The sequence below is a fragment of the Marmota flaviventris genome, chromosome 6 (genome assembly GCF_047511675.1).
Source record: "Marmota flaviventris isolate mMarFla1 chromosome 6, mMarFla1.hap1, whole genome shotgun sequence".
NCBI lineage: Eukaryota > Metazoa > Chordata > Mammalia > Rodentia > Sciuridae > Marmota > Marmota flaviventris.
The window spans coordinates 89995542-90021635 of NC_092503.1; the positions used below are offsets into that span (position 1 = coordinate 89995542).

At 33.5% G+C, this 26094-nt stretch overlaps 1 protein-coding gene across 1 annotated transcript in view; it reads right to left on the reverse strand.

The window, feature by feature from the left end:
* Adgrb3 (adhesion G protein-coupled receptor B3) overlaps nt 1-22914 on the reverse strand; it is a 687882-nt gene extending 664968 nt beyond the window's left edge. Inside the window, exon 1 of the mRNA XM_071613277.1 lies at nt 22158-22914. Within this exon, the coding sequence (XP_071469378.1) occupies nt 22158-22914 (757 nt within the window). The remainder of the gene's footprint in view (nt 1-22157) is intronic.
* Between the last annotated feature and the right edge of the window lie 3180 nt (nt 22915-26094).

The following is a 26094-nucleotide window of genomic DNA, read 5'->3' on the forward strand; positions in this document are numbered from 1 at the left end:
GTATGGTCTTGGTGACAAGATCAGAGAATTTCAGTAACAGAAAGGGGTCTTATAAAGCTGCTTCATCCAAGCCAAAATGTACCTGGTATTTCTCAAGTTAATATCAAAGATGTTAGCACATTCCTGGCACTAACAGCTCCACAGTCCTGTCATAAAGCTCCTCTACTACCATGATAATTTTATTTATTTACAGCCTGTTGGAAAACTAAGCAGGTAAAACTGATAAGGCTTATTCAGGAGATATCATGTTGGTTAGGACTCAAGGTAAATCTATACACTATATGTTTATATGATATACATTATAAATTATGTATATTTAATATAATAATTATAATTATGAATTATACTACATAGAGACATCATATAATTTTTGATAAAAATAATCACACTAAGAAGAAAGACATCACCATGAATTATGGTTTTCTTTCAGCCATTGATCCAATTTATCCCATATATACTAGAGATACACACACACACACACACACACACACACATACTGTGTCTACAACTAGTGTAACACAGCATGAGCTAAACCATTGTTGTGCTAAAAAGAAGAAATTCATGATAGAACAATTCTACAAAAAGCTTTAAAATCTGAATTAGTTTATAAGAGCAAGTATAAAAGAGTATCTCTTGCTGTGTCACTCAAGCATTGAGTTAAATATGAGGCATCTTAAAAGCAGTCCACTATGGTTTACCTCACAAGAGTTTCAAGCCCTTCTTTTAATATTACTCTATTTAATATGCCCTAAAATATACATAGAAATTTAGATATATGGAGGTAAAGTTTTAAAAGGGAGGAATGTCAACTTGAATGACTTTGGATGATTTGTAACTTGGAAGAACAATTCATATCCTCAAATTCTGATGTTTCCTGCACTGGGTAATTGAGCATATAATGAAGGATTATTTATTTTTTAAAATAAATTTGGAAATTAAATGTTTTTTACTGGGAACTGACCATGCAAATTCATTTTAACATTTTCAACTGAAGCATCACAAAGTTATCAACATGCTAAAGAAAAATAGAAGAATGAATATGTAAAATCTATGTTCATGCTAAAACATAAACACCTAAACTATTAAAACATAGTGTATATTATTTTTATATATTGTACATTACAAAATATATAACAAATAAATTACCTAATAAAATTATAGGATCACTATCTACTTGTCAGTTCAACATTAAGATTCTGCTGGATATGACATTTGCTATTACTGTAATATTGTTTATTGCCTAATGTATGCTTATATGAATTACCTAGAGATTTTACTATAATGGTCTGTGCTAACTGTCAAGAGCTAGCTTTCTTTGGGGAATTTATGTTAATTAAATTGAAATCCAGTATTAATCAGTGTTATTCGTATATTGCATATAAATTTCAGCTGATATTCTACAGCTAAGAATTCTCAAATCTGCTTTCCTTTTTAAAAGCAGATCCCTATGGCAAAAAAAAAAAAACAAGAATTAATAGTAGTTAATCCTTCCTAGTGGTTTGTGTGCATGGGGGATCAGTGTGAAAGATGGGTACTGCTGTGTTAACTTTCATTACTCCAGCTGTTAACCAGATGTTCAAAACAAGTAAATTGCCCTGAAATGGTTTTCTAAATTCTTCTTCTTAATCTGTTAAATTATGCAAATATTAAAATATTTTTAATCATGTACCTAAAGTCCTTCTATATAATTAGCAAGACATAAGAATTCTGGAATAATGTGAATACAATAACTTTGGAATGATGAAATGTAAAAGCAATTAGCATTGGGGCTGACAGAATGTATATTTGTGTTGTAATAAAATATTTACACAATACATTAAAACTCAATAAAATTCAGACTAAAATTTACTTAAGGGAGAATATGCTTTCCTAATACATGTAAATATAAAGATATTCAAGATAATAAAAAATAAATAAATGAAGAGAAAATGGAAGGAAAACAAGTTTTCTGATGTATTTTTCTGATAATAATTTTAAAATTATCTTATTTCTTTAGCTTCTGACTAACACTGGCCTACATAAAAGTCTCTGAATTACCCTGCTTGAAATAAATGAAGTAGCTGTTCTTTTTATGAAGAAAAATAATTTTGTTTTGATTACTTCCTCTCAGGAAACTCTTACACTCTAAAATACTGAATCACTATCATTTTTAAAAAAGTTTGAATCAGTTTGATTTTCAGTAATAGTTGCCAGGACTAAGAAAATTCTACAAATATTTTTTTTAAAAGAATTGTTCAAGATTGTATTATCTATTCCTAATAGGATAGTATTCATTTTCAGTGCCCAGGTAAATAAAAGTTTAGACTTTAAAAAATATATATATTTTAAAGACAAAAAATTAAACAAAATATTCCTAGAGCTGGGGAATGAACTTTTCACCTCTCTTTGTTTTTATATATAACTTGTATCTTCCAGTATTAGAGAACCTTAATCTAACTGTAAACTATTTTGTTGAATATAATGGCATCTTACCAACTTAAAATCATCAACTTATAAAGAAAAGATAATTGTAACTCTAGTTTTATTTTGATCTTCTACAATCATAATTACAGAGAAGATTAAGTACCTAGCTGTGTTAATGTGGTGCTAAATGAAGTTCAAAGCAATTAAATTGCAAAGTATTTCACATCTATGCCCCCCTAACCTAAGACATTCATATTTTTCTGGAACAAAATATTAAAAAAAATATATCTATATCTAAATGAACATTTACATTAATTGAAAATATTTAAAAATTTTATATTAATGAGCAAAAGGCATTTCATAAGCTTTGCATGTCTCAAAGCAGGTCAAAATTTAATGCCCCAATTTTAATCACTTGGAGGTTTCCTGGGAGCCATGATACAAGAGTTCTCTGAATAAACAACTTGTTGATAAAAAGAAGAAAGCACCATTATTATTGTAGATCAATGCAACCTACAGCTTGGGAAAAAATGTTGGAAGGAGCATTAATGGAGCTACTTAAACATATCTGAGGAAATATACTTTGAAATGCTTAAACTAAAATTTTATTATATTTAAATGTAGTTATAAAGGATTGCCTGAGTTGAGTGACTTTTGGATTACTGAAAAATATTAGATTGCATTTATCTTTACAGTGGTGGTATAGGGCAAGGGCTAAGAGCATGTACTTGAATTTAGCTCTGCCCCTTCATGAAAGGGCACTGAGCAAGTCATTTAACCTCTTTTTGTCTTGCTTTTCATCTGGAAAATGATAGTTATATTAGGTATATTATGGGACTCTCAGGAAGCCTAAAACCTAAGATTTTACTTGGCTCAAGGAAGGGATTCATTGACATTGTGATCATCTAATACATAAGTAAAGAAGTCTACGGAGAAATAAAAAAGTATCGGTTAGTGTCTGTTTTGTTCCATCTGCATTCTCTTTAAAACACCCAGTGCTGATGGTAAATTTCTAAGAATCGATTTCCTAAGTAGCCATTCCCCACCAGTGACAATTTAACAGAAAATTTTATTACATTAGGATTTTTATTGTGCAAAGCCAGTTTTAGCAAGTTATAATTAGTCAAAATAAATATGCTAGTCTGATAAAACCTGAATAGTAAGGTTTATATAAGAAATCAGAATACAGTTTCACCTGTTAATATTGTTCCACTTGTTCAAAGGCATAAAACTGTTTTTAAAAAGTTTTAGCAAGTAATTACATTTGTCAAAAGTCTTCAAAAGTATTTTAGGTAGAAATTAGGTGTTTCATTTATCTACTAAATTTGCTGAGTAATCACATCGGAACTACACCATAGCTTGCTACTAGATTATATTTGTCCTCTTAAATATTCAACCTAAGACCTGCAGAGAACAGATTCCTGTAAATTTCAGGAATAATACAAAAATACTTCATGAAATTAAGAAGCTCTACCTACATTATTCCATATTTTAGTCTGTTTGTAATTCACCTAAATTGCATTACTTAAAAATTAATACATTTAACTTTTAATAACTTAATATGGAACAGAGACCCATGCTTATTTGTGGTGTCTTTGCTTCCTAGAAAAAAAAAAGTCTATAAAATTTAAATTTCCCCCAGTTTCTTTTAACACTTAGCATAAATTTTCAAAAAGACTACATCTATGTTTATTATTCTCTAATACTATCTTTTGACTTTGGGAAGCAAAAGGAAAAAAAAGATGTGTTTATTTTTAAGTTGCTTGTCTGACTGATGTAAGAGTGGAAGCTTATTATGAAGTGATTCATTAAATTTCTGAACTTCATCTACAGATGACGAAAGATGGAGCTGAATAAAACTGAACTCATTATACTTCATTTACTGTGAGCAACCTAAACTTAAGGTATGCATTACTTTTAAAAACCTGAATTAAGAGAATGGCCCATTCCTACATTATGTGCACATCAATCCTGTTTTCTTTTTGTACAGAGTACATTAAAAAATAAAGAAGTTGCACAGAATTGCCCTCTATTTTATACATGAAGAAAATGTGGTTCACAGATATGAAACAAACTGCCAAGAATCACATAGCTAGTGGAAGGGGAGCTAGGAATCAAGCTCTGAAATGCTTCAAAATCAAGCTGAAATTCTTGCTCCTTCCATTGACATAAAAAATAAAAAGCAAAATCAAAGAATCAATGTTTTCTCAACAGAAGATCAGAATCTTAGTTAAAAATGTCAAGCCCAGCACATCATCCAACAATTTGTGATTTGTATCATTACAAGACAAACCCTTACTTCCCATATATCCCCATGAAATAAACTAATAAAAAGAAAACATTTACTAGTTTATGTTGGAAACAATAATAACAACAACATTTTGGATACCACTCTTTAACTTCTAAATGGCTTTCATAATTTGTAGTCTTATTTCCCATACAATCCTGTGATGATCCTTTGTATGTTTATAAAAGTGCAAACTACAACTGTCAGAAAAAAAAAAAAAAGATGTAACTTGCCCAAAATTGCTGATGTTAATGGCAAAATCTCACCCAGAAGGCAGTTCTTCAATCTTCTAATCCAAAATTTCTCAGAATCAAAGGACTATAGAGTTACAAACCTAGCCTCATATTTCTAACTATTGTTTGTAATGTCCAAAAGTAAAAGCTTAACGAAATTGAAAATAAAAAAGAATGATTATTCAGAAAATGAAATGTGGATTCATATTTTACTGCTATTTTCCTACATTAAGCCTATGAATAAATTTTTAAAAGGAGGCAGTGAGTAAGATATTTCTCAAGAAAAACTGATCGCTCATAAGGAAAAGAGACTCATGGAACACCAAGACATAATGATAGCTTCTTTTATTTTAACATGTATACCAATCCTTAGAAAGAAATATGAATACAGCTTTCAACTTGATATAACCATATAATATGAATCCATTTAGATTCTAACATTATTAAGAAACAACTAGATCAAAGGGATGTACATACTGTCAAGAAAATATTCAGAAGATGATATTGATTAGGTGGCCAAATCAAATCAAACATCACTGATTTCATTTTGAAAGAAAAAAAAATGGCGATGTGTGAAGAGAATGGTTCCTTTTTTAAATGAGGAGTAAAGGAGAATAGGTATGTCAATTCAGATGATGTTTCTTAGGAACATATGTATTCAGAGGAAAATAAAGAGTAAAAGAAACAGTGCATTGCTGTAGACTGAACAATCCAAGAGATACGTTAATTTCTACAAGGCCTATAAATAAATGAATTAGTTTTTATTATGAATGAAAATTTTATTTGTTGTAGTACAGAAACAAGTTGTAAAGTATTCAAGTCATCTAACTAATGAAATTAAACATTTATTCAGCTTGTACTAACAGTCCAGGCATTGATGTGTTTTGTGTGTATGTGTCCACCTATGTTACATTCACCACCTCTCAATCTCCCAACTTCCTCACCAAAATCAGCTTCTCTTCACAGGAAAAGAAAAACAACAACAACAACAAACCATGAAGTTTAGAGATGTGTGTCATATTCTGAAAGCCACAGAGTTGGAAATGAAAAAGCCAATATCTGAACCCAGGATTCTGATTCTTTATCACCATAACATGGTGTGTCTTGCAGTGACTTTCTTTATACATACATACATATATATATATATATATATATATATATATATATATATATATATATATATATACACACACACACACACACACATATATATAATATAATATAATGACTTTCTTTTTTAATATATATATACATATTAAAAATAACTTTCATACGGAAATATCTAAAACCTGAAACAACCGAATTTACAGCTATGGGATATGTGGAATCTAGTATTTAACACAGTTTCTAAGGAAAAATCAATGGTTACAGAGAATTTAAGACTTATTTTGTTATAACATTATAAGTGAGCATTCTTCAGAGCTTAAACATAGAATTCTTTTTTCAAATTGAAACTTGTTTTCAAGTTTTAGAAACATAATTGGCAAACGATTCACCCTTAAATTCATTCTTAAAACTTTAATATATCCATAGAAATCCACAGAATACTAACTGGAATGCATTTATTAAAAAGGTGCAATATATTTCTATTTATTTTTTTATTTATTGTCATTCCTATGATCCTCTCTCTTAAATGTATATTTAGTAGTCAGTAAATGCATTTTAACAAGGAATATTTTCAAACTTTGGAAAAATGTCCTTTTCACATTATATAAGCATGTAACAATTGTAAGCGTTCAATGCGGAATAGTTGTATAAATATGTGTATATGTATGAGATATACACACAGGTAGGAAATGAACAGGTAATTTGCTCCATTCTTGAATTTTCTTCAGAATATATAATAATAAATAAAATAAAGAGAAGAAAGCACTTGTTTTCTATTTTAATTTTTCAGTTGCTCAATGGTTTGCATACTCTTCTTTGACTCCTGGAGCATATCTCATATAATTAATGAGCACATCACAATCCAAACTTCTTGAGAATAGAAAAGCCAGGAAAATAGATGAAAAGCACTGCCCCTGAGCAGGCTTGCCAGCATGCTACTAGCACTGGCAGAACTATTCCCTCCCCAGTAAGAAAAGCAGAGGCCCGTTTAAAGTTTACATCAGTCTATTTCCCCTCCCACCTCTCAGGGAAGGGAAGAATTCTTCAGTGACAAAAGCCCACCTACTCAAAGGGGAGGTTAATTATTGCTACATAATTAATCTCACAAGAAAATTGTTAAAATTAATGAAGCAGTACTTAGTTAGAAATGCCCCATGAGCTACTATAGAAATATTTGTTTACAAAAAACAACTACATGTATATTAATAACAGATCCTGTGGAAATCACCACAATTTCTATACACCAAGATTTATAAATAAAACATATCTACAAAATAAAGCAACAAAGGGGAAGACAGGAAGAGAGGGAGGGAGGGAGAGAGACAGAATGAAAGAAAACAAAGTGGAACAGAAAAAGGAAGGTAGGCAGAAGGAAAGGACAAAGAATCAGAGAGTAGAACAAGTTTGCACCTCTTGGCAAGAACTGCCATGCTAGAAGGAATGTTTTCCAGTTATGCAACAATCACGGCTCTACAGAAAAAGACCATAACACCCTCTTTCTCTAATTTTAAAATACAAAAAAGAAAAAAAATACTCAAGAAACTTTTTGAACAAATGTTGAAAGAATGGTCTCATAAGATTTTTTGTAGTTATCTTAGTATCAACTAATTCTTTGTTTTTTATTTATATATGACAGTGGAGTACATTACAATTCATATTACACATATAGAGCACAATTTTTTCATATCTCTGGTTGTACACAAAGTATATCACACCAATTCATGCCTTCATACACGTACTTTGGATAATAATTATCATCACATTCCACTATCATTTCTAATCCCATGCCCAATCCCTTCCCCTCCAATCCCTCTGCCCTATCTAGAATTCATCTATTCCTCCCATGCTCTCCCTCCCTATCCCATTATGAATCAGCCTCCTTATATCAAAGAAAATATTTGGCATTTGGTTTTTTGGGATTGGCTAACTTCACTTAGCATTATCTTCTCTAACTCCATCCATCTACCTGCAAATACCATGATTTTATTCTCTTTTATTGCTGAGTAATATTCCATTGTGTATATATGCCACATTATTTTTATCCATTCACCTATTTAAGGGAACCTAGGTTGGTTCCACAGTTTAACTATTGTGAATTGTGCTGCTATAAACATTGATGTGGCTTTGTCCCTGTAGTATGCTGTTTTTAAGTCCTTTGGGTGTAGATCGAGGAGAGGAATAGCTGGGTCAAATGGTGGTTCCAGTCCCAGTTTTCCAAGAAATCTCCACACTGCTTTCCATATTGGCTGCACCAATTTGCAGTCCTACCAACAGCATGTGAGTGTACCTTTTTTCCCCACATCCTCGACAAAACTTATTGTTGTTTGTCTTCATAATAGCTGCCATTCTAACTGAAGTGAGATGAAATCTTGAGTGGTTTTGATTTGCATTTCTCTAATTGCTAGTGATGATGAACATTTTTTCATATATTTGTTGATTGATTGTGTATCATCTTCTAAGAAGTATCTGTTCAGGTCGTTGGCTCAATTATTGATTGGGTTATTTGTTTTTTTTTGATGCTTAGGTTTTTGAGTTCTTTATATACTCTAGAGATTAGTGCTGTGTCTGATGTGTGAGGGGTAAAGATTTGCTCTCAAGATATAGGCTCTCTATTCACCCCAAAGTTTGTTTCTTTTGCTGAGAAGAAACTTTTTAGTTTGAGTCCATCCCATTTATTGATTCTTGATTTTAATTCTTGTGTCAAAGGAGTCTTATCAAGGAGGTTGGCCTCTTTCATCACTAGATAGATATTCCAAACAAAAACTGAACAAAGAAACTATAGAACTCAATAATGCAATCAATAACTTAGACTTAACTGACATATAGAGTATTACATCCTATAACGAGAGAATACACTTTCTTCTCAGCAGCACATGGATCCTTCTCTAAAACAGACCACATACTATGCCACAAAACAACTCTTAGCAAATATAAAATAGTAGAGATACTACCCTGCATTCTATCAGATCATAATGCAATGAAATTAGAAATCAATGATAAAATAGTATCAACTAATTCTAACCAGACTAAAACAAGAACATTTTCATAAATAGCTAAAATGAATTCCAGAATGTTAAAGAAAGTTCAGATACAGCTACCTGAATATACATAGATGAGTTCCATTCACCAAAATATGACACACTAACATGGCCATCACATTATCAGAATTGAATTACAGAACACATCAGCCTTAAACACCTTTTAGCACAATCATAATGACTATTCCTCCTCAACTAGACACTGAATAAGTCACATTAGGCTAGGTTAAGCTGCAATAAAAAGAAAAAAATACTCAATGTTTCCAGAGAGGAAAATTATTCCTTGTTCATGCTTCACAGCCATCACAGATTTGCAAGAGCTTGGAGCAAGGGATCCTCTCACTTTAGCATTTCAACAACTCTGGATAATAGAAAAGCCCCTTCTCTTTAGGTACAGGTCTTCATGCCAGAAATAAAGAGACTTTTGTGGTCTTACTTCAGAAATGCAATGACCCAGCTCAGAAGTAAGCAGCATCAGTTTTGCGCACAGTTCACTGGACACATACATATGGTCCCATACAAAAATTAGTGGTCAATAAACACAATTGCTCTATGTGCCCAGAACTGCAGAAGTCTGAAAATATTTGGTGAAGAGTATTAATGACAATACCAACGGAATGTCAATGCTAATAAGTTTTTTTTACTGTCTACTTAGAAATGTTCTTCAGTTGTGGGCATCCATTATGGGTGAATAATCAGAGGAATTAAAAATATCTTTCATTGCCCTAATAATTTTCATTTATTCCAAGAAACTTGGCAGTTTGTAACTGACTTATTGATGACAAAAGTAAATAAACAAACAATAAAAGGGAGAGCCAGAATGAAAACAACACAAACATAATACGTAACAAAAATTTTAAATTAGGGCTTCTGAATATTTATCAATGACAGAGTTAAAATGATTCTAAACAAATATTCATATTTAGCTAGGAAAACTAGTATGTCAGCAAGAGATTTGCTTAGAGTAAGTTAATTTTTGGGGGAAAGGGGTGTTTGGGAGTATATGATATAAGATGCAAGTGTTTTCATGTCCAAAAGAATAGAGAGAAAGATGGAGAAATGTGGTGCTTCCATCATGTTCCACATGGATTCTCAAGGCAAACTGGCTCTAAGTATATTTTGAAGAAAGTGTTTGCAATGATAGAAATAAGAGGTAGGTCATGAGCAGGTCTCCTACTGGACAAGTGTAGCATGGAGTAGATAAGAAGGAATCTCACCTCTGGCCTGAACCCAGAATGGCTTCACTGTAAGTTCACTCTGTCAGAGGAACACAAATACATGCCCGGGAGAGAGACAGCCAATACCCACCAGACAGGATGAGACACGATGGAGAACTGGCCGAGATCACTGATGGGTATTTCCCAAGAGGGACCAAAGAGAGCTGAGAAGCACACAGAGAAGGCCAAGGGCTTGCATGTGGGTTGGGAGTCAGACCAAGACAAACCTGAGTTTTGTGCTGGGTAGCAGGAAGCAGGGTATAGAGAAAAATTGACCGCAAGTATATGGGCCCTTTGATCTAAACAAGTTATGAATCTTGTTCTGAGCAAAACATAGTAAAAACCAAAATGGTAGTTGTTACACATTCTTGGTGATAATAAGAATGAAAACAATGGTTTCTCAGAGGAAATGCGTTTGTAACATTAATTTCTTCTGCATAGCATCATGGGGAGACTAAGATTTATATTTCTTCAGTGGTTTTCCAACACAGGAAGGAAAGAAAGACTGATTAGGCAGGCTTCTGTGCCTCCTGACCACCTCAACCAAGATACCCCTACATATGGACTTAAATATTAGCTTTAATTTAGAGAGACAAAATCAAGTTCTACTGCTAAGGGGAAAAGGTGTATTATTTCATATCCTACCATTTACTTATTTCTAAATCAGTGCTTTGATTTAGTGGATCAACTTCTACTCTGCTTCTAAATTCCCACAGATCTATTTTTGTGGTTTCTGTGGTCTGAGGATGCAGAGGCCAGAGGCAAGCATATGCAATATTTATTATGCCTAGAACTCATTTATGCCCTTTGTAACCAATTGAACACCAAAATATAGTCATTGGAAAATTCCACGGAAACCACTAACGAGAAAAAAAGCCATACATTTTTAAGAGAGTAGAATTTTAATACACTTCAAGCAAGGCATTAAAAGATTGTATTCTGTGCAATTGGAACAGAGGTAATTACTTTCTCATATATGAAAGTAAAGCTTAGTGAAAATTTAAAAAGGCCATTGTAACTGGTTAGTTTCTCAAGCATCACTTAAAAAATATACACTGTTCATCTTCTAAGTTTCAAAACCCGAGGTCTGCCAAAGAAAGCTGACCACAAGCTAACATGTCTGTAAAGGACACTGACCTCTCCGGGGAGCCAAAATAAACTGTAATTTCTCAGTCTACTGTGCAGAAGCAGATCTTTGCAAGTCCGCCAGATTTATATAGAAAGATTATATAAGTAAACAGACTTTTGTCTTCCCAAGGTGCCTTCTTTTCCAATATTATTATGAGTAGGAAATATAGAAAAAATATTTCCAAAATATCCAATGTACACTTAATTTTGGTTATTGTGTTACCAATTAAAAAATATAATAAATTTGTGTATCAGAATAAGTTCAGAAAGACAAAGATGAGTCTTTGTTTTTCGTTGTTTTTCAGACAGTTCTTTATCTCTTGTGCTCCTTTGTGGCTATAAAAAGACAACAGATAATCATAAAGAAAAAATAAAATACTGTAATTTTACTTATGAAATTCTAAGTTTAGCTGCCATGATTTTTTTCTTTGGAATAAAACAAAGAAGTAATTTCAAAAATGTGTGTGTGTGTGTATGTGTGGGTGTGTTGTTATTGTTGCTGCTGTTGTTGTTCTTTATTTGCTTTGAGAAGGATAGTAAGAACAAGAAGCAAAATAAAATTGAATTAGCAATGAAAATTCCATTTTCATTTTATCTTTATATTTTTATAATGATATAAAATTAGAACTAAATCTTCACCTGTCAGGAATTTTCATGTCTTATTTGAGAGTTTTGAAGTAACTTATTTTTACTTGTCAATCACACAGAAATATTTTTGAATGTTCAGGGAAGTTCAAATGTTCCAGTGTCACATTAGCATTGAAAACAATGTATAATTGGTATATACAAAGCTAGACATTCAAAAAACAGGTCAATATAGCAAAACTTTTGAAGACTCTAAATTGAAAGGAATTATTAATATAAAGATGTGTACATGTATATACTAAGTGTAGACTAAGTATAAAAATTACAATTGAGATAAAATAAACTGGTTAATCGATTTTAATTTTCATTAATTCTTTAAGTTATTCATATTATTACTATTATCATTTATTTCCCTATTCACTTTGACTGTCTATGTGACAATCTGCAAAAAGATGTAGTATTCTACATAGCCTTTTGCACATTAAATGGAAGTCTGAAAATTTGAAACATTGGTTTCAGGTCATTCTCAGAGGTGATCAGAAATCACCTCACTATCACAATTGTACACCTCTGTCTTAGGGTTTTAGGAGGAAATAGATGCTGTCAATTAAGAGATACTGTCAATCTGAGAGGAAAATACATTACAGATCTTGCTAGTTCAGTTCTGAGAGTGGCTACAAGAGCCTCATAAGAAGTGGCCTGATGGAAAACATTACCTCCAACAGAGGCACATACTCTACCCACAGCAAACCACCAGAGAGGAGCCTGGAGGAAGACACCCTAGCCTTGCTCTTCTTCTACCCTCAACATGTATAAGTCAGCATACCATAAGATAACCAAAAAAACATAAAGACATTGATTCTCCAAAACATAGACTTCCCCAGGTAATAATAAAGAGGTAAAAATCCAAGATAGATCATCTTATAAATCTATACAGATCCTGAACCTGAAACACATTAACACGTATAGACTGAAAACAAACAAACAAAAAAATGAGACCCATATTTATTTCAATAACACATAGTGACTAGAACAATAATTTAATGAATCAAAGTTAATTTGTAAGGCTAGTCTGCATTAAGTGCTATAGCAAAGTATAGATTGATTATTTTCCTGGGTAGATTCCAGGTAATTTTTTAAATGATTAAATCTATCAAATATTCCCACATGATTCTGTCATGGGGACTCTTTTTTACATTATAGAGATGCTATTCAGTATAAATTCCAAAATGAGTTGTGTTCAGATGAAATCACATTCCCATTATATATTTGCATATTAGGGTTATATTGATTGCATAAGATTTGGACTTAGTAATGTTGAAAGAGCCTTATAACTGTCAATTTGTGATTCAAATTCAAGTGCTTCAGAAACAACAACAACAAAAAATCTATGGCTATCCAGTGTTCCAGTTTTTCATTTGAACCAACTTGTGTGTTTTGTCTTAGAAAAATGAATACACTGATCTTTAGCATTTTCTGCATTAATTGATGCTTGCTAATGGAAAAAATAATATATGATTCACATAGCTATTGCCCAAATAAAACAATATGTGCAATAACACTTTGCAAACTGGAAAGCATTTACTGAATGCCATATTTTATTATATTCTGTTAATTTATAAAATTCTCTACTATCTTAGAGGAGATATGTATATGAAGTTTTTCTTTAAAATGTGTTTTATTGAAGAACAAATTATTACTGTTAAGATATTCAAGTGCCGAAATTAGTTTTTTGAAGTTTATAGATTTTTTAATCACCTTAAAAGGAAGGAACATCAATAGTAACTCACCAGGAGAGTACATTACCAAGGGAAACAAATATTTCCAGACATTCCTATTACCTAAACATACCTATTGCTAAAAAGTGATTTCACCTAGTTATCCTTCTCTGGTCGACTCCCCAATTTCCTTAAGGCTTTTTATAATGTCTGAGTGAACTTAACAATATTCTAAATATTGCAATCTGGTTCCATTAGTGTTCTAATGTCATTCCTATGCCCATTTTGTTCTATTTTTCCAAACAACACTCTGTTCCAAAAGAAACTTGCTATTTAAGAAATAATTTGAGAATAATATATCCAGGACTAGGTCAGCAGGTAAATTATTTCATTTTCATTTAATATGGTAGAATTCAAACAAAAACCATTTGCCTTCACATTTCATATGTCCTAGGCATAATGAATATGCAATAGGTAGTTGGTTTAGGGGAAAATGCTCATCAAGAAACATAATTTTGGAAAAAGCTTTTATTCACTCAATTAATTTTAAGATTAACTGCTGCATATCCATGTTTTTCCTATGCATTTATTACTTGCTGCACTTTCTGTGCAAACTAAATATTTTATTAACCATTAGCAACTTGGTTGCTAAGTCATTCTCTGCAAGTCAATAAAATTCCTACATCATAGTTGCAAAGGTAACTGCATATAGAGCATACAGCATTGTGTGGAGTCTTACAGATGACATATTATAATTTGATTTAAAAAATATTAGAATCTTCAAATTACTACTAATAATGTTTTGCTTTCTTTTCAATATCTGAATATGTAAGCCTTACAGAGGATTTTGAGGCTCAGTGGTCTATAATAACTGACCAAAATTCCGTGAGGGAAATACCAGCAAAGTCACAACAATTTTTATCTCAATGGTTTAGTATAGACTAGCATTTCAATATAATTCCCTTTCAAGCAAAATATCAAAACATAATCTTCATTTTGTATAATTTGGCAAAGATTAAAATACTTGGAAACAATTTAACTTCAATAGTTCTGCTGCCCATCAGTAGTGATGACCAAAAGATCCCTCTCTAGACCTAGAATGATTCATAGTCTACCAGCTAGATCAGTTCCAGTATTAGTCATCAATATACATGAAGAACAACATAAAGATGTGGAAATGCTATGCTGCCTTTTATTTATCTCATACAAAATGTACGCACATCTGTGAGGCTTAATCAGTCTTTGTTAACTGTCCTAAATTCATAGACAAGTTCAAATAATTAAGTGACAATCTACATCGTTGTTATCAACTCTTTATGGTTTATAGCCAAAGAATAAAAACAGTTTTTTAAAACAGAATTTAAAAGATAGGGTAAAGTCAACCTGATATACTAAATACCATACAAGGATGATACATGAGACAAATGAGAAACAGGAAGAAGATTCACAACTGTACCAACTGTAAATGACATACTTAAATAAATTCCTGCTTCACAAGGGAATATCAGGAGCAGTTTCAAACTCAGTCAGAAATTTCCCAGTAAATATTTATTTCACCTACAATGCACAGGATGTTAAGAGAACCCATGTTTAATGTACGGACCTACCATTTATCATACCGGAGACTACACTTTCTAAACCAAACTATTTTATTATTAACAGCATTCCTTTGAATTCAATCTGTTCATTAGAGTTTCATTCATATTCACATACAAATAATGGAAACCTTTCTTAAGATTTCCAAACCAAATTCCCATTCTATACCCCAGGTTTACACTCATTAATGAAAGGATTCTATACACAATACATCAGGGCTAAGTACTCAGTAGACTCCTAATTCCTAAATAAATGAATATCTGTATAACAATGAAAATACCAAGGAAAGAAAGTTTTTAAACCAATGAAAGTACCTCTCTCTCCCTTATCTCCTCTCCCTCCCTCCTTCTCTCTCTCTCTCTCTCTCTCTCTCACACACACACACACACACACACAAACTCTCCCACATTTAAAACAAGGTTACAATGATTCTCAAAACTTTGCAAGTCCAATTGTCAATAGCATCACAGAGTGATGACTAAAGTCACTTCTTTGCTGTCACTCCTTCCCCAATCCAAAAGTGAAAAAGTAAAGATAAAATGGAGCCCAACCTTGTATATGGAAAATTAGTTAAGAGGTAAAAGAAAGCAAAACAAAAAGCCCAAAACAACAACAAAACATGTGGCGCACTATGGGAATTCAGTTTAATATTTTTGATGTTAACATTTTCCATCCTAGACACATGTCATCCATGTCTAGATTATGCCATTATGCACAAATTATAAAAATTATAATGTTAAACACATAGAAGAAAACTGTATAAGAATATAAAAATGTCTGAAATAGGGGCTGGGGTTTTGGCTCAGTGGTAAAGTGCTTGCCTGGCATGTGTGAGGCACTGGGTTCGATCCTCAGCACCATATAAAAACAATAAACAATAAAGGTATTGTGTCCATCTACATCTAAAAATATTTTTTAAAAAATGTCTGAAATGTAATGTGAAATAATTAAGTGTAATGTGATCTTTTTATCAGAAATTATTTTGATCCATCAGATATTGGAGAAGATTTGATAGGGAAAAAAAAGATGTTGATACTTATAAAGGCCCTCACAAAATTGAGACATGTGCCAAGTGTTTTATATGTGCAATGTCATTTGACACAACATTTCATTATGATAGGTATCACTCCCATTTTATTAATAAGTCAAGTGCTGTCATTTGTCAAGGTGCTACAATTGTCTGAGTCATTCTTAGGACTGAAGTCTACCATACAACAAATTATTCTTTTCATTTCAATGAAGTGACACACCTAGAAAAGTTTAATACTCCTCTGATATCTTATTAGCTAATTGAATTGAGAAGAAATTTCCACAGGAACTGACAAGAACTATAGCATCCCAAGCTATTAATTTTATTAGTTTTTTTCTTTCATTCTTGATGTAATTTCCTATTTTTCTGTACCCTGAAAAAGAAGCATTACTGAGCCATACAAATATGAGAAGAAAAAATTAGTAGCACAAAGTAACAGTCATGTGGAAAGGCAGATTAAAGTATGGCTCTTTGCTTCATGATCTAGAAACCTTGTAAATATGATAAAAAAAAAAAAAGACAAGTTTACTTTTTAAAGAACTGTGATTTCTGATTCAAGGCCTGGTTGACTTTTGTAAGTAACAAATACCAGACTGATTATAAAGATAGCTATACTTGATAGAATTAGCTATATCAAAATATCAGTTCAAGAATATAATTGATTCTTGTAGGAAATGAAGTAAAAAGAAGGATAAAATGCAGTTAGATTCTAAGCAAAGTAAAATTCCTATCTCAATTTTGGGGAAAAAATAATTTCAATTATGTTTGTCTATAGCTGTAATAAAATCTTGCTGAAATGCACATTGGCAGATGTGCAATCAAGGCACATGAACTATGTACACAGCACAGTTAACTTCCATTTTAACGTCCCTCTTAATATTTTCTATCTGTTGCTTACAAAAAATATGCTGCATCATTATAGAGGTTTTTTTCCATTACACACTACATATATGAACTGCTTTCTAAATTATCTTCCAAAATTCTAAGATAATAAAATGGAAAAATTATGGCATTTTACTTGACCAGACCTATTATTTTATCTTTGTTTTTACAATATCTTTATTTGTTTATTTATTCATTTATTTAATGTGGTGCTGAGGATCAAACCCAGTGCCTCAAAGGTTTGAGACAAGCACTCTACCACTAAGCTACAACCCCAGCCCAATTTTATCGATATTCTGCTCTTACTATATTTATAGTTAACAGTCAAGAATTAATAAAAAAGCACTGAACTAAATGTGCAAATAATCTTTTCCACATTCTTAAAAAGTAATCGTATATGTTTATCTTAAATTCTGGAAAAGAGCATTTGAGAAATATTATTACTGTTCAAGAAGAAAGAACTAGACAGAGAAATGAAGACAGAAACTGACACATTCTCTTACCACTATTTCTTTTTAGATGGTCATGTAAGGCAAATCATATTAATTATTAATATTTTAAAATAAACATACTGAATTAAAATATTTCTCAAAACTTCATTCTTGTTCTTTTAAAAATGTTATTAAAGAAACCCTTAGAGATCAGGAACTGCCATCAATAATACATTAATGGAATTGAAAATGAAATGAATGGTATTCATCTTCCCCTAAGTGGGGGAAGTAAAAGGCAACTACTCTCCTAAAGTGGTATATTTTTTATTCTTTTGATTATAATTGATTTGCTATCTTTCCTAGAGTGACATTTTAGGAAAAACATATTCAGTACAACTTTGTACATTCTGATAAAGATTGCGGGATCATGGAAGTTAGTCACAAAGGAAATAAGATCAAAGGAGTAGAAAGATGAGGGTGAAAGGCAGCTCAAAAAGTAATGCCAGGGCAAAAATAGCAGGAAATAAATGAACATTCCTCAAGATTGTAAGCATGTGCCTAAAAGTGTGCATGCCTATGTGTGCACACATGTGAGCTGAAGTTTAGACAGGCACAGACTGAGGCTTCCCCTGGGTGGTGGAATGTCAAGGATTAGCAGAGGCAAAGGGGGAAGACAAGTGAGTGTGTGTGTTCAGATTTCCTGGAATCTATACAGGGATCCCAATTTCCTTTCACATAAGTAGAGCCATTGATGTAAGTAGGAAACAAAGATTCCATTAAGGCTCATTATGTGATGTAGATACACGGGTGTGGGATTTTTCTGCTCAAACTGTTTTAATTATTTATTTTAAATGAAGGGGTAAGAAATAAAATCTGAGGCCACATTTTATATTTTAGCTATGTAGTCCAGAATCTTCAATAAAAGAGTCCTTTAAAGTATACTAAAGCCTTCAGGAAAACTGAGATTGTTTTATGAATAAATGTCCCCAGACTTGTATCTGAAAACCAGGTAAACACTGACATTATCTGAGTTTCCTTAAAATACATATATTTAACAGTTCTGCATCTCTTTTTTTCTTAATATTCCACCCATCCTTCCTTAGCATCTCTCTGAGCTATACTGTCCTCACCACCCTATCTACAAAATCTTGAAACCTATGTACACGTATATATCCATTATATGTAGACAGGTTTAAAAAACTACCTGAACTATGACATCATTATTTTTCATTTTTTAAATTTACTTAATTTCTTGATTTCAAATAAAAACTGGGGAAATTATAACTAAGTTTCCATAAGTATATAACCTCCAAATTTGTTGAATATGGTCTTCAATAAGAAGATCTTAAATCCACAAAAATTTAGTATTTGAATGAAGCATCTATCCAATAATTTAATGTGTTGCATTTTGTAATTATTGGTATTTCTACAAACTATAATAGTTTTCTTCTTGTCATTTAGGGTTATGAAATTCTTCAGCACATGCATGTATTATTAAAGAACATTCCAGTAGAAATTCTCTCTCAAAGTAGGTATCCCATTCCAGAGAGTTTATTGCTTCCTCAGCAATCACAAAATATGATTTTTTAATTCCGATGGAGAGAATCATGATATTCAACATTTGGAATAGTTTTTCATCACCACTAGCATTACACAAAGCAATCTAGAGTTGCATTGAATTAAGTGTGAGAACTCTCCTGCCAAATCTATGTAGTAATACAGGCAGAAAAATTTCTACTCAAGGCAGGCCTTCTTAGTCAATATTTATTACAATGAACAAAATGGAAATCAAAAACTATGGAGAGTAATCCTGTCTTTCTTTCTTTGATGACTTATTGGGTGCTTTTCCATAGAAAATGTGAAACATCAAGTAATATAAAATACAGGTTAATATTTTAAAACTGCATTTTAAAATCAAGAATTAAATATTATAATAAGAAGAAGATAGCTTGACTAAATTAAATATAAGCAATATAACTATATGCAATTATTAACCTCAAGCCCTATGAATATCATTATAGGATAGTTTGTTTGAAATGATATCAAATAATTCTTTCATTGTAATTCATATATCATTTATATCAAATATTTAAGATTTAATATACTTTGCATAAATTTGACTAAATTAAGAGTCTAGATTTTCACATTCCTTTCCTACAATGTTTCATAGCCAAGATATGTTTTATTTCATTCAATATATTCATTCAATGAGTCCAAGAATTCTGTAGTCTATATTTTATAAGAATTACCTACAAACACATCAGTTACAATTATGTCACCAGGAACTTCTTATCCTTACCTTTCTGACTCAGAGTATCTAAATAATTAAAAGCACAAAATTCAGACTTCTGGGAATATATACCATACAATTTTACTGATACTACATAAATTCCTCCTTGTTATATAAATTTCCTAATTCAGCTCTATCAACATAATAATTTCAAAATAATTATTTACTTGTCTATAGAAACATCCATTTCCATTTTGACATCCAATTAGCTACAAGAAATATACGTTCTTCCATGTGATTTAAACATCTAATTTCTAAAAATTACTCTTATTTTCATTCACTTACAAATCAAATGGTTGTCTACTACAATTTCTATAAATTCTAGCACTGTCTTAACCCACATCTCATGACCATGACCAGCAAAATGGTTGAAAATCATGCATACAACTTTGGTTTTTTTCCCCTTGATATCTTTCATTAAAAGAAAAGCTGCAAAAGTGGATTCTCTCTCCTCTGTCATAACCAGTCAATCTGCTGATAGAATTTTAACCATTAAAGAAATAGATTTCCAAATTTTATTAAAATGGCGATAAAGCAAACAAAAAAACTCAAGTTTCTGATGTTAATTGGTTTTATTAGCCAGCTTGTAACATCACATTTTCTGTGTGTACTGTAGCTTCTTATTCTAGGGGACACTAATTAGTTTTAAATGGTGTTAAATACCATCCCTGCAGTTGCAAGTGCTTCTCTGGGATTTTTTACCAGAGAAAAGAACTCCTGTAATTTAAAACTACTTTGTTTTCTTCAGTCACAGCTGTTAGTGAAACACTGACCTGTAGAAATCTTGAAAGGTTTTCACCTTTCTGTCACTGTCATTAGCTAGCATTTATTTTCTTAACAGGTCTTTTCCCCTTGTGCCATTGCTCTACAGTAATTCCCATCCCCCAAATTGCAGCCAGCAGAGAAACAGCATTAAACTAGTTAGGCTCTTCTCTGCCCCCTCCCCCTTCTCTCCCTTACAAAGCCTTGGCTACCCTTAAAGAAAATTCTCCAACAACGTGTCAATTTTACATTGGTCACAAAGACAACTTCTGTTGGGGGAGGGGGAGGAAAGAGGGACTGGAGCTTGGCTGTCCCTTTCCACAGACTGGGATCTTTGTGGTGATCAGAAAACATTTCCTGCATAAGAAATCAACACACTCTCTGGTTGCAGGGATGGGGAGTAAGAAGGAATATGTATCAGCTCTGCCCTCAAAGGAATGGAACATAGCCATTAACCTTCCAAACAAGAAAGTCATTTTCTCAAAATATGTCATGCTTTCTTGCATTATTAAACATAATCCACAATCTCAAATCTTCTGATAGCTCTTCCACTGAGGATTGGGTGAAAGCCACAAATCACTCTTATACTTTATTTTTTCTCCGCATTTCCATTGCACTGTTTTTTCCCCCTCCCTCTAGCTCACCTCTGAGATGTTCCCTCTCTCTGTGTATATCAACAGGAAACTGAGAAGACAGCAAAACACCACTTGCAAAATGCAGATCCCAATTCTTTAAAGATCAGAATGTGTATTAACCTGCAGGAGATTTCATAACCCCAAGACCTGACCCAGACAGTATGCTCCCCCAGTGTTTCTCTTGGCCCACCAAAGAGCAAGAGTGCCAGGTTTATTGTACAAACCACCTTAAACAGAAGTCTGGCCCCGGGTACCCCTATTTTCAGATGTTAACAAGTCTCATGGTCCAAACAGGTTTGCCTTGGAGAGTTACCTTTTGGTCATGTCAACCCAGCTCAAAGGGGTAAAAGGGTAAGTCACACAGGGAAAAGCAAGTGAAAGGAACCATTTGCTGGATTGGAGCAAAAGGGAGAAGTCTGAAAATCCATTTCACAGGTGGGGTATGTGTGTGTAGGTCTCTTAAGGGGATGCAGCTTGAAAAAAGGCACCCCTCTCTCTCTCCTTCTCCTCCCTGCCAACCACTAGTACAACCTGGCTTCACATTTCTGCATCTCTTTGATCCTGAATATTCCACCTGCACTTCCTAGGCATGTCACTGAGCTATACTGTCACCATTCTATCTTCAAAATCTTGAGACCTAAAACAAGCTTAAGAGACATTCATCAGTGAAGATCCACAAATCAAATAAATCCAAAGATGGCAGAGCAAAGGAGAAATGATTAGGTCTGAGTACTGAAACAGCACATGTCACTTCCATGCCACAAGCCTCCCCCTCCCTTGCTGGCATCCATCTTCCCCAATTTGGGGGCACTTACCTTCTTTGGGTGGTCGTTTGGCCTCCCTGGTAAGATTGCAGACTTGAGTGGTTTGCAGCTCCTGGGTCAGGCAGCCCTCTGTCTGCTCATTCAAGGGCAACACGACGTTATTTAACAAAACCAGGGACTGGTCATCGATCCCCCACTCTCCCAAATGCTGAGGGCAGGTGCATTTTGTATACATGATCCCACATGATTCTGTTCTCCCATTTTCTGATTTTAAGCAGCTCTCCAACCAAGTGCATAATACATGGCAACCAAACTGGCTTGGGCTCACTTTGTTCAATACCAAAAACTCAAAAAAAGATTTCTGATCTTCTTCCCCTTTTTTCTGTAATCCTGGGAAATCAGATGGAAATACCCGACGTATTTGAATAAAATTTTTATCATATTGTAGAAAAACAAAAGCATTCTTGGAATTGCAGAGTTGCATTATAGAATGATTCTTTCTTAAAAGATCCTTTATTTTTTCATGGGAAAAATGATCAAACTGGTAAGCCAGGAGGGAAAAGTTAGAGCAGCTAAGGTCCTTTTTGGAAAATTTCAGGTAAATGCTATATTTGGTTGGATCTGGATTTTCCAGCGTCCAAGTGCAGTTTGTAAAGTTTTTGGGAAACATTTCACTTACAGAGTACGATCCATAAATGACTCCCTTCACCAAAGTTGAACACCAAAAGTCTTGGGCAGCATTAAATCCAAACATAACCAGGAGATAGGTGGAAAATATATAAATCAGCAGGTTACGAACAGCCTTCATCCTATGTCATTTGGCCTGTAAAATGGCAATGAAAGTAAAATGCAAGTCGGAGTCTACACGCATTGAAAAAATAAACTCCTTCCAATATTACAGCCAGCTGTTTTCAAGATTTCAGTGAAAAAAAAAATCCTTTTTATAAAAAAGGGCAGGTAATTTTTATTTTATAACGCTGGGAAATTATCTGTTGCTGTGTGAACAGCGCCCTCACGTGGCCCATCACAATGGTCAAATTCTCAACATTCAATTTAAAAATAACATTTAATAGATTATTAATAGGAATGCCCTAATTTATCCACCAGGGTTTCCTCCACAACCATTATCATTCTATCAAATGAAGAAGGAAAACATGGGGTTTAAAATATTATAACCTAAATGTTAATCATTGAAACATTTTTAATCAATCTGTACAAACGTTTCTCTCCCTCAGTCTTCTGTCTGCAGTAAACATCAAACAAAATCTAATCTGATAATCTGGGAGCAGCTGTCACCACATTATTTCTTTTCTCTTAAATGTGAAAAGTAATTACAATAAATTATAGCCACAATTTTAAAAGCACAAATGATAATTTGTTCCAGATGGAACATCATCTCCCAAATGCCCCTACTTGCCTTTTCAGAGGCTACCATGTGAACTGATAAGAAATTCCTGTGCAAAAACAAGAGCTTTCATGTGGATTAGTAGAATATTAAAGCCACCATCTGAGAAAAGGCATAGATGGACAGATACACAGGGAAGACTTGTTGTTCAGCATCACCATTGAACCAGGATTTGAGGCAGTCATTTCAATGTGACATGCCCTCTTGGGATACATAAAGTGGATCACTGTATTAGTATCTGTATCCAAAGGCGATGTCAGTGAAAAAATCCCAGAACTGCAGTAATTGAGCTGGCTTCTTTTAATTTTTTTTTTTAAATTAGGGTTATTGTGTCTAGACTTATCTACTGTAACTTAAGATTTACACATGGTAGATAAAAGATATTAGCATTTTCTTTCCTAGTAGATTTCAATTTTCAAATAGCTCTCTTTCAAACAACAGCTCCAAAGCTCCTCTTCTCTTCTTTTTAATTTTTAACCCTGGACCTGCATAATAAAGTAGTCCTTGATTATATTTACCTCTGTAAGTTGTTATCCAAAAATAACTTGAATATTTTTCAGCTTTAACCTTTAAGAAGTTATTTCTTAGAATAAATGACACTGCTTTTTGGTTCAGCCTTTGAGCTGATAAAAGTGATGCCAAGTTAATTATAAAAGTCTTTAAGCTGCAGTCTCTTCCACTGTTCTGTAAACAGAGACAGACATACAGACATAGATAGTTAAGAGTTTTCATGCTTTTTTTGCTTGGGTCCTCTTTGAACCAAAGGATAAAACCCTCTTCCTTCCCATTGCATAACACACACCAACGCATGCACTCCAAATCCAGTGACCAAAGTCCCTGAAGATAGATCTGCATTTTACAGATTATAATTTGAATTCTATGTTTTGGTATGGGCAAAAACAGCCCCAACTCTAAATCTCTATATAGCAGCAGTTTAAAATAACGCTAGAACTGCTGGGACTATCAAAACTGTGTTCTCTGTTTCAAGCATATAGCTGAATGAGTAATGCCTTTCTTCTTAATAAAGATTAAAGATTAACAAATGAGGAAAGTTGTAGGAAATTCTGTAAATAATTTAATTCTTTTTCTTTCTTTTCTTTTTTTTTTTTTTTTTTTACTGTAGCACTTTGCAGGCAATGCAGGTCTGCGCAGTGTTCTTCAGGATAGTGTGTAGGCGTTGAGAGCCAATGTGACAATAAGTGTCTAAATTAGGAATTCCATCCATGAAAGGGGGCTTCATTTTATAATAAGGAACTCAAAAGGAGGTCGAATATCTTTTCCTTATGAAATTGGTACTTTTGCTTCCATTTATTTGACAGAGCATGTCTGCAATGCTGTGCTCATCAAAGATTAGAAAGAGTGAGGATATAGCTTGGATTTTACTTTCATGCCTGCTCAAGTAAGCATCTCAAATATAATGCTTCATATTTTTAACCAGCCTTGCTATACAATCTTGTTTTGTTCTAAATAATAAAAAATGAATCACTGAATCCCCCCCCCCCACCACCACCACCACACACACACCTTCAGACTGCAGGGCCTGTTCAAAAAACTGTATTTCCCTATTGAAAGTAAGGGGGTGTCTAAGGGTTGTCCACCGAGGTTTCAAGGATGTTATATTTATTTATTTATTTGTCTCTTACTGAGAAGCAAACCGGCATTGAGTTTAGCTATTCTCAAAACTGATTTTCTGGGTGACACTTTAGTTTAGTTGAACATAGACGGCGCCATCACTCCACTGATTTTTTTTTTTTTTTTTTTTTTTTTTTTTTTTTTTTTTTTTTTTTTTGCCCAACAGAAGACCCAATGCCTACTCTTTGACTTCCTTTTAACCTAAAATTTTCCCCCATAAAATTACCTCGATCACGCACAACTACCAGATTTTCCGGGTCTCTCTAACTATTCCTTCGGATCCAGCACATTTCTTGAAAGCCAGACTTCTCTAACTTTTCAACTGCGGCGTTTAAGTAAATGCAGGCAGTCAGATTTGCTCGCAGTCTCCCCATCCACCAGCAACAGCCTTTCCTTTCCTTGCTCTCCCTGCCCACACACCAAGCCTAGAGCCCCTCGGTGGCGGCCCCCCGCACAGAGAAGGTGACCCCTGGACCCCTTTCCTTACCTTCCACTCCGAAAGCTCAGAGAGGCTCTTGCTCTAAGACACCAGCACAGGCACGCGTCCCAGCAACAGTGACGGAGAGACTCCCCTTCGGTCCCAATCACCGTTGCCCATTTTCCCCGGCTCAGCTTCAAAAATCAGAATTTATTATTTGAAAATGCACACATACGAGAAGCAAAAAAAAAAAAAAAAAAGGAGAAAAAGACCAGAGAGGAGGAGTGAAAGGGGGGGGAAAAAGCCCCGGGGGCCAGAGCCTGTCGCCTTATCCAACTGAATCCAATCTCCAAACCGAAGTGGGGGGGGGGGGGGGCGAGAAGCCCCCCTGGAGGGAGACTCTAAACAAACAAACAAAAATAAAACGATGGAAGTGGATTAAGAACGAAGATTTGTTTTACCAAATCTATCCCCCAGCAAACCGATTAGCCAAGAAGCAAAGAAAGCGCTGAGACGAGAAGTGACCGGCGGCG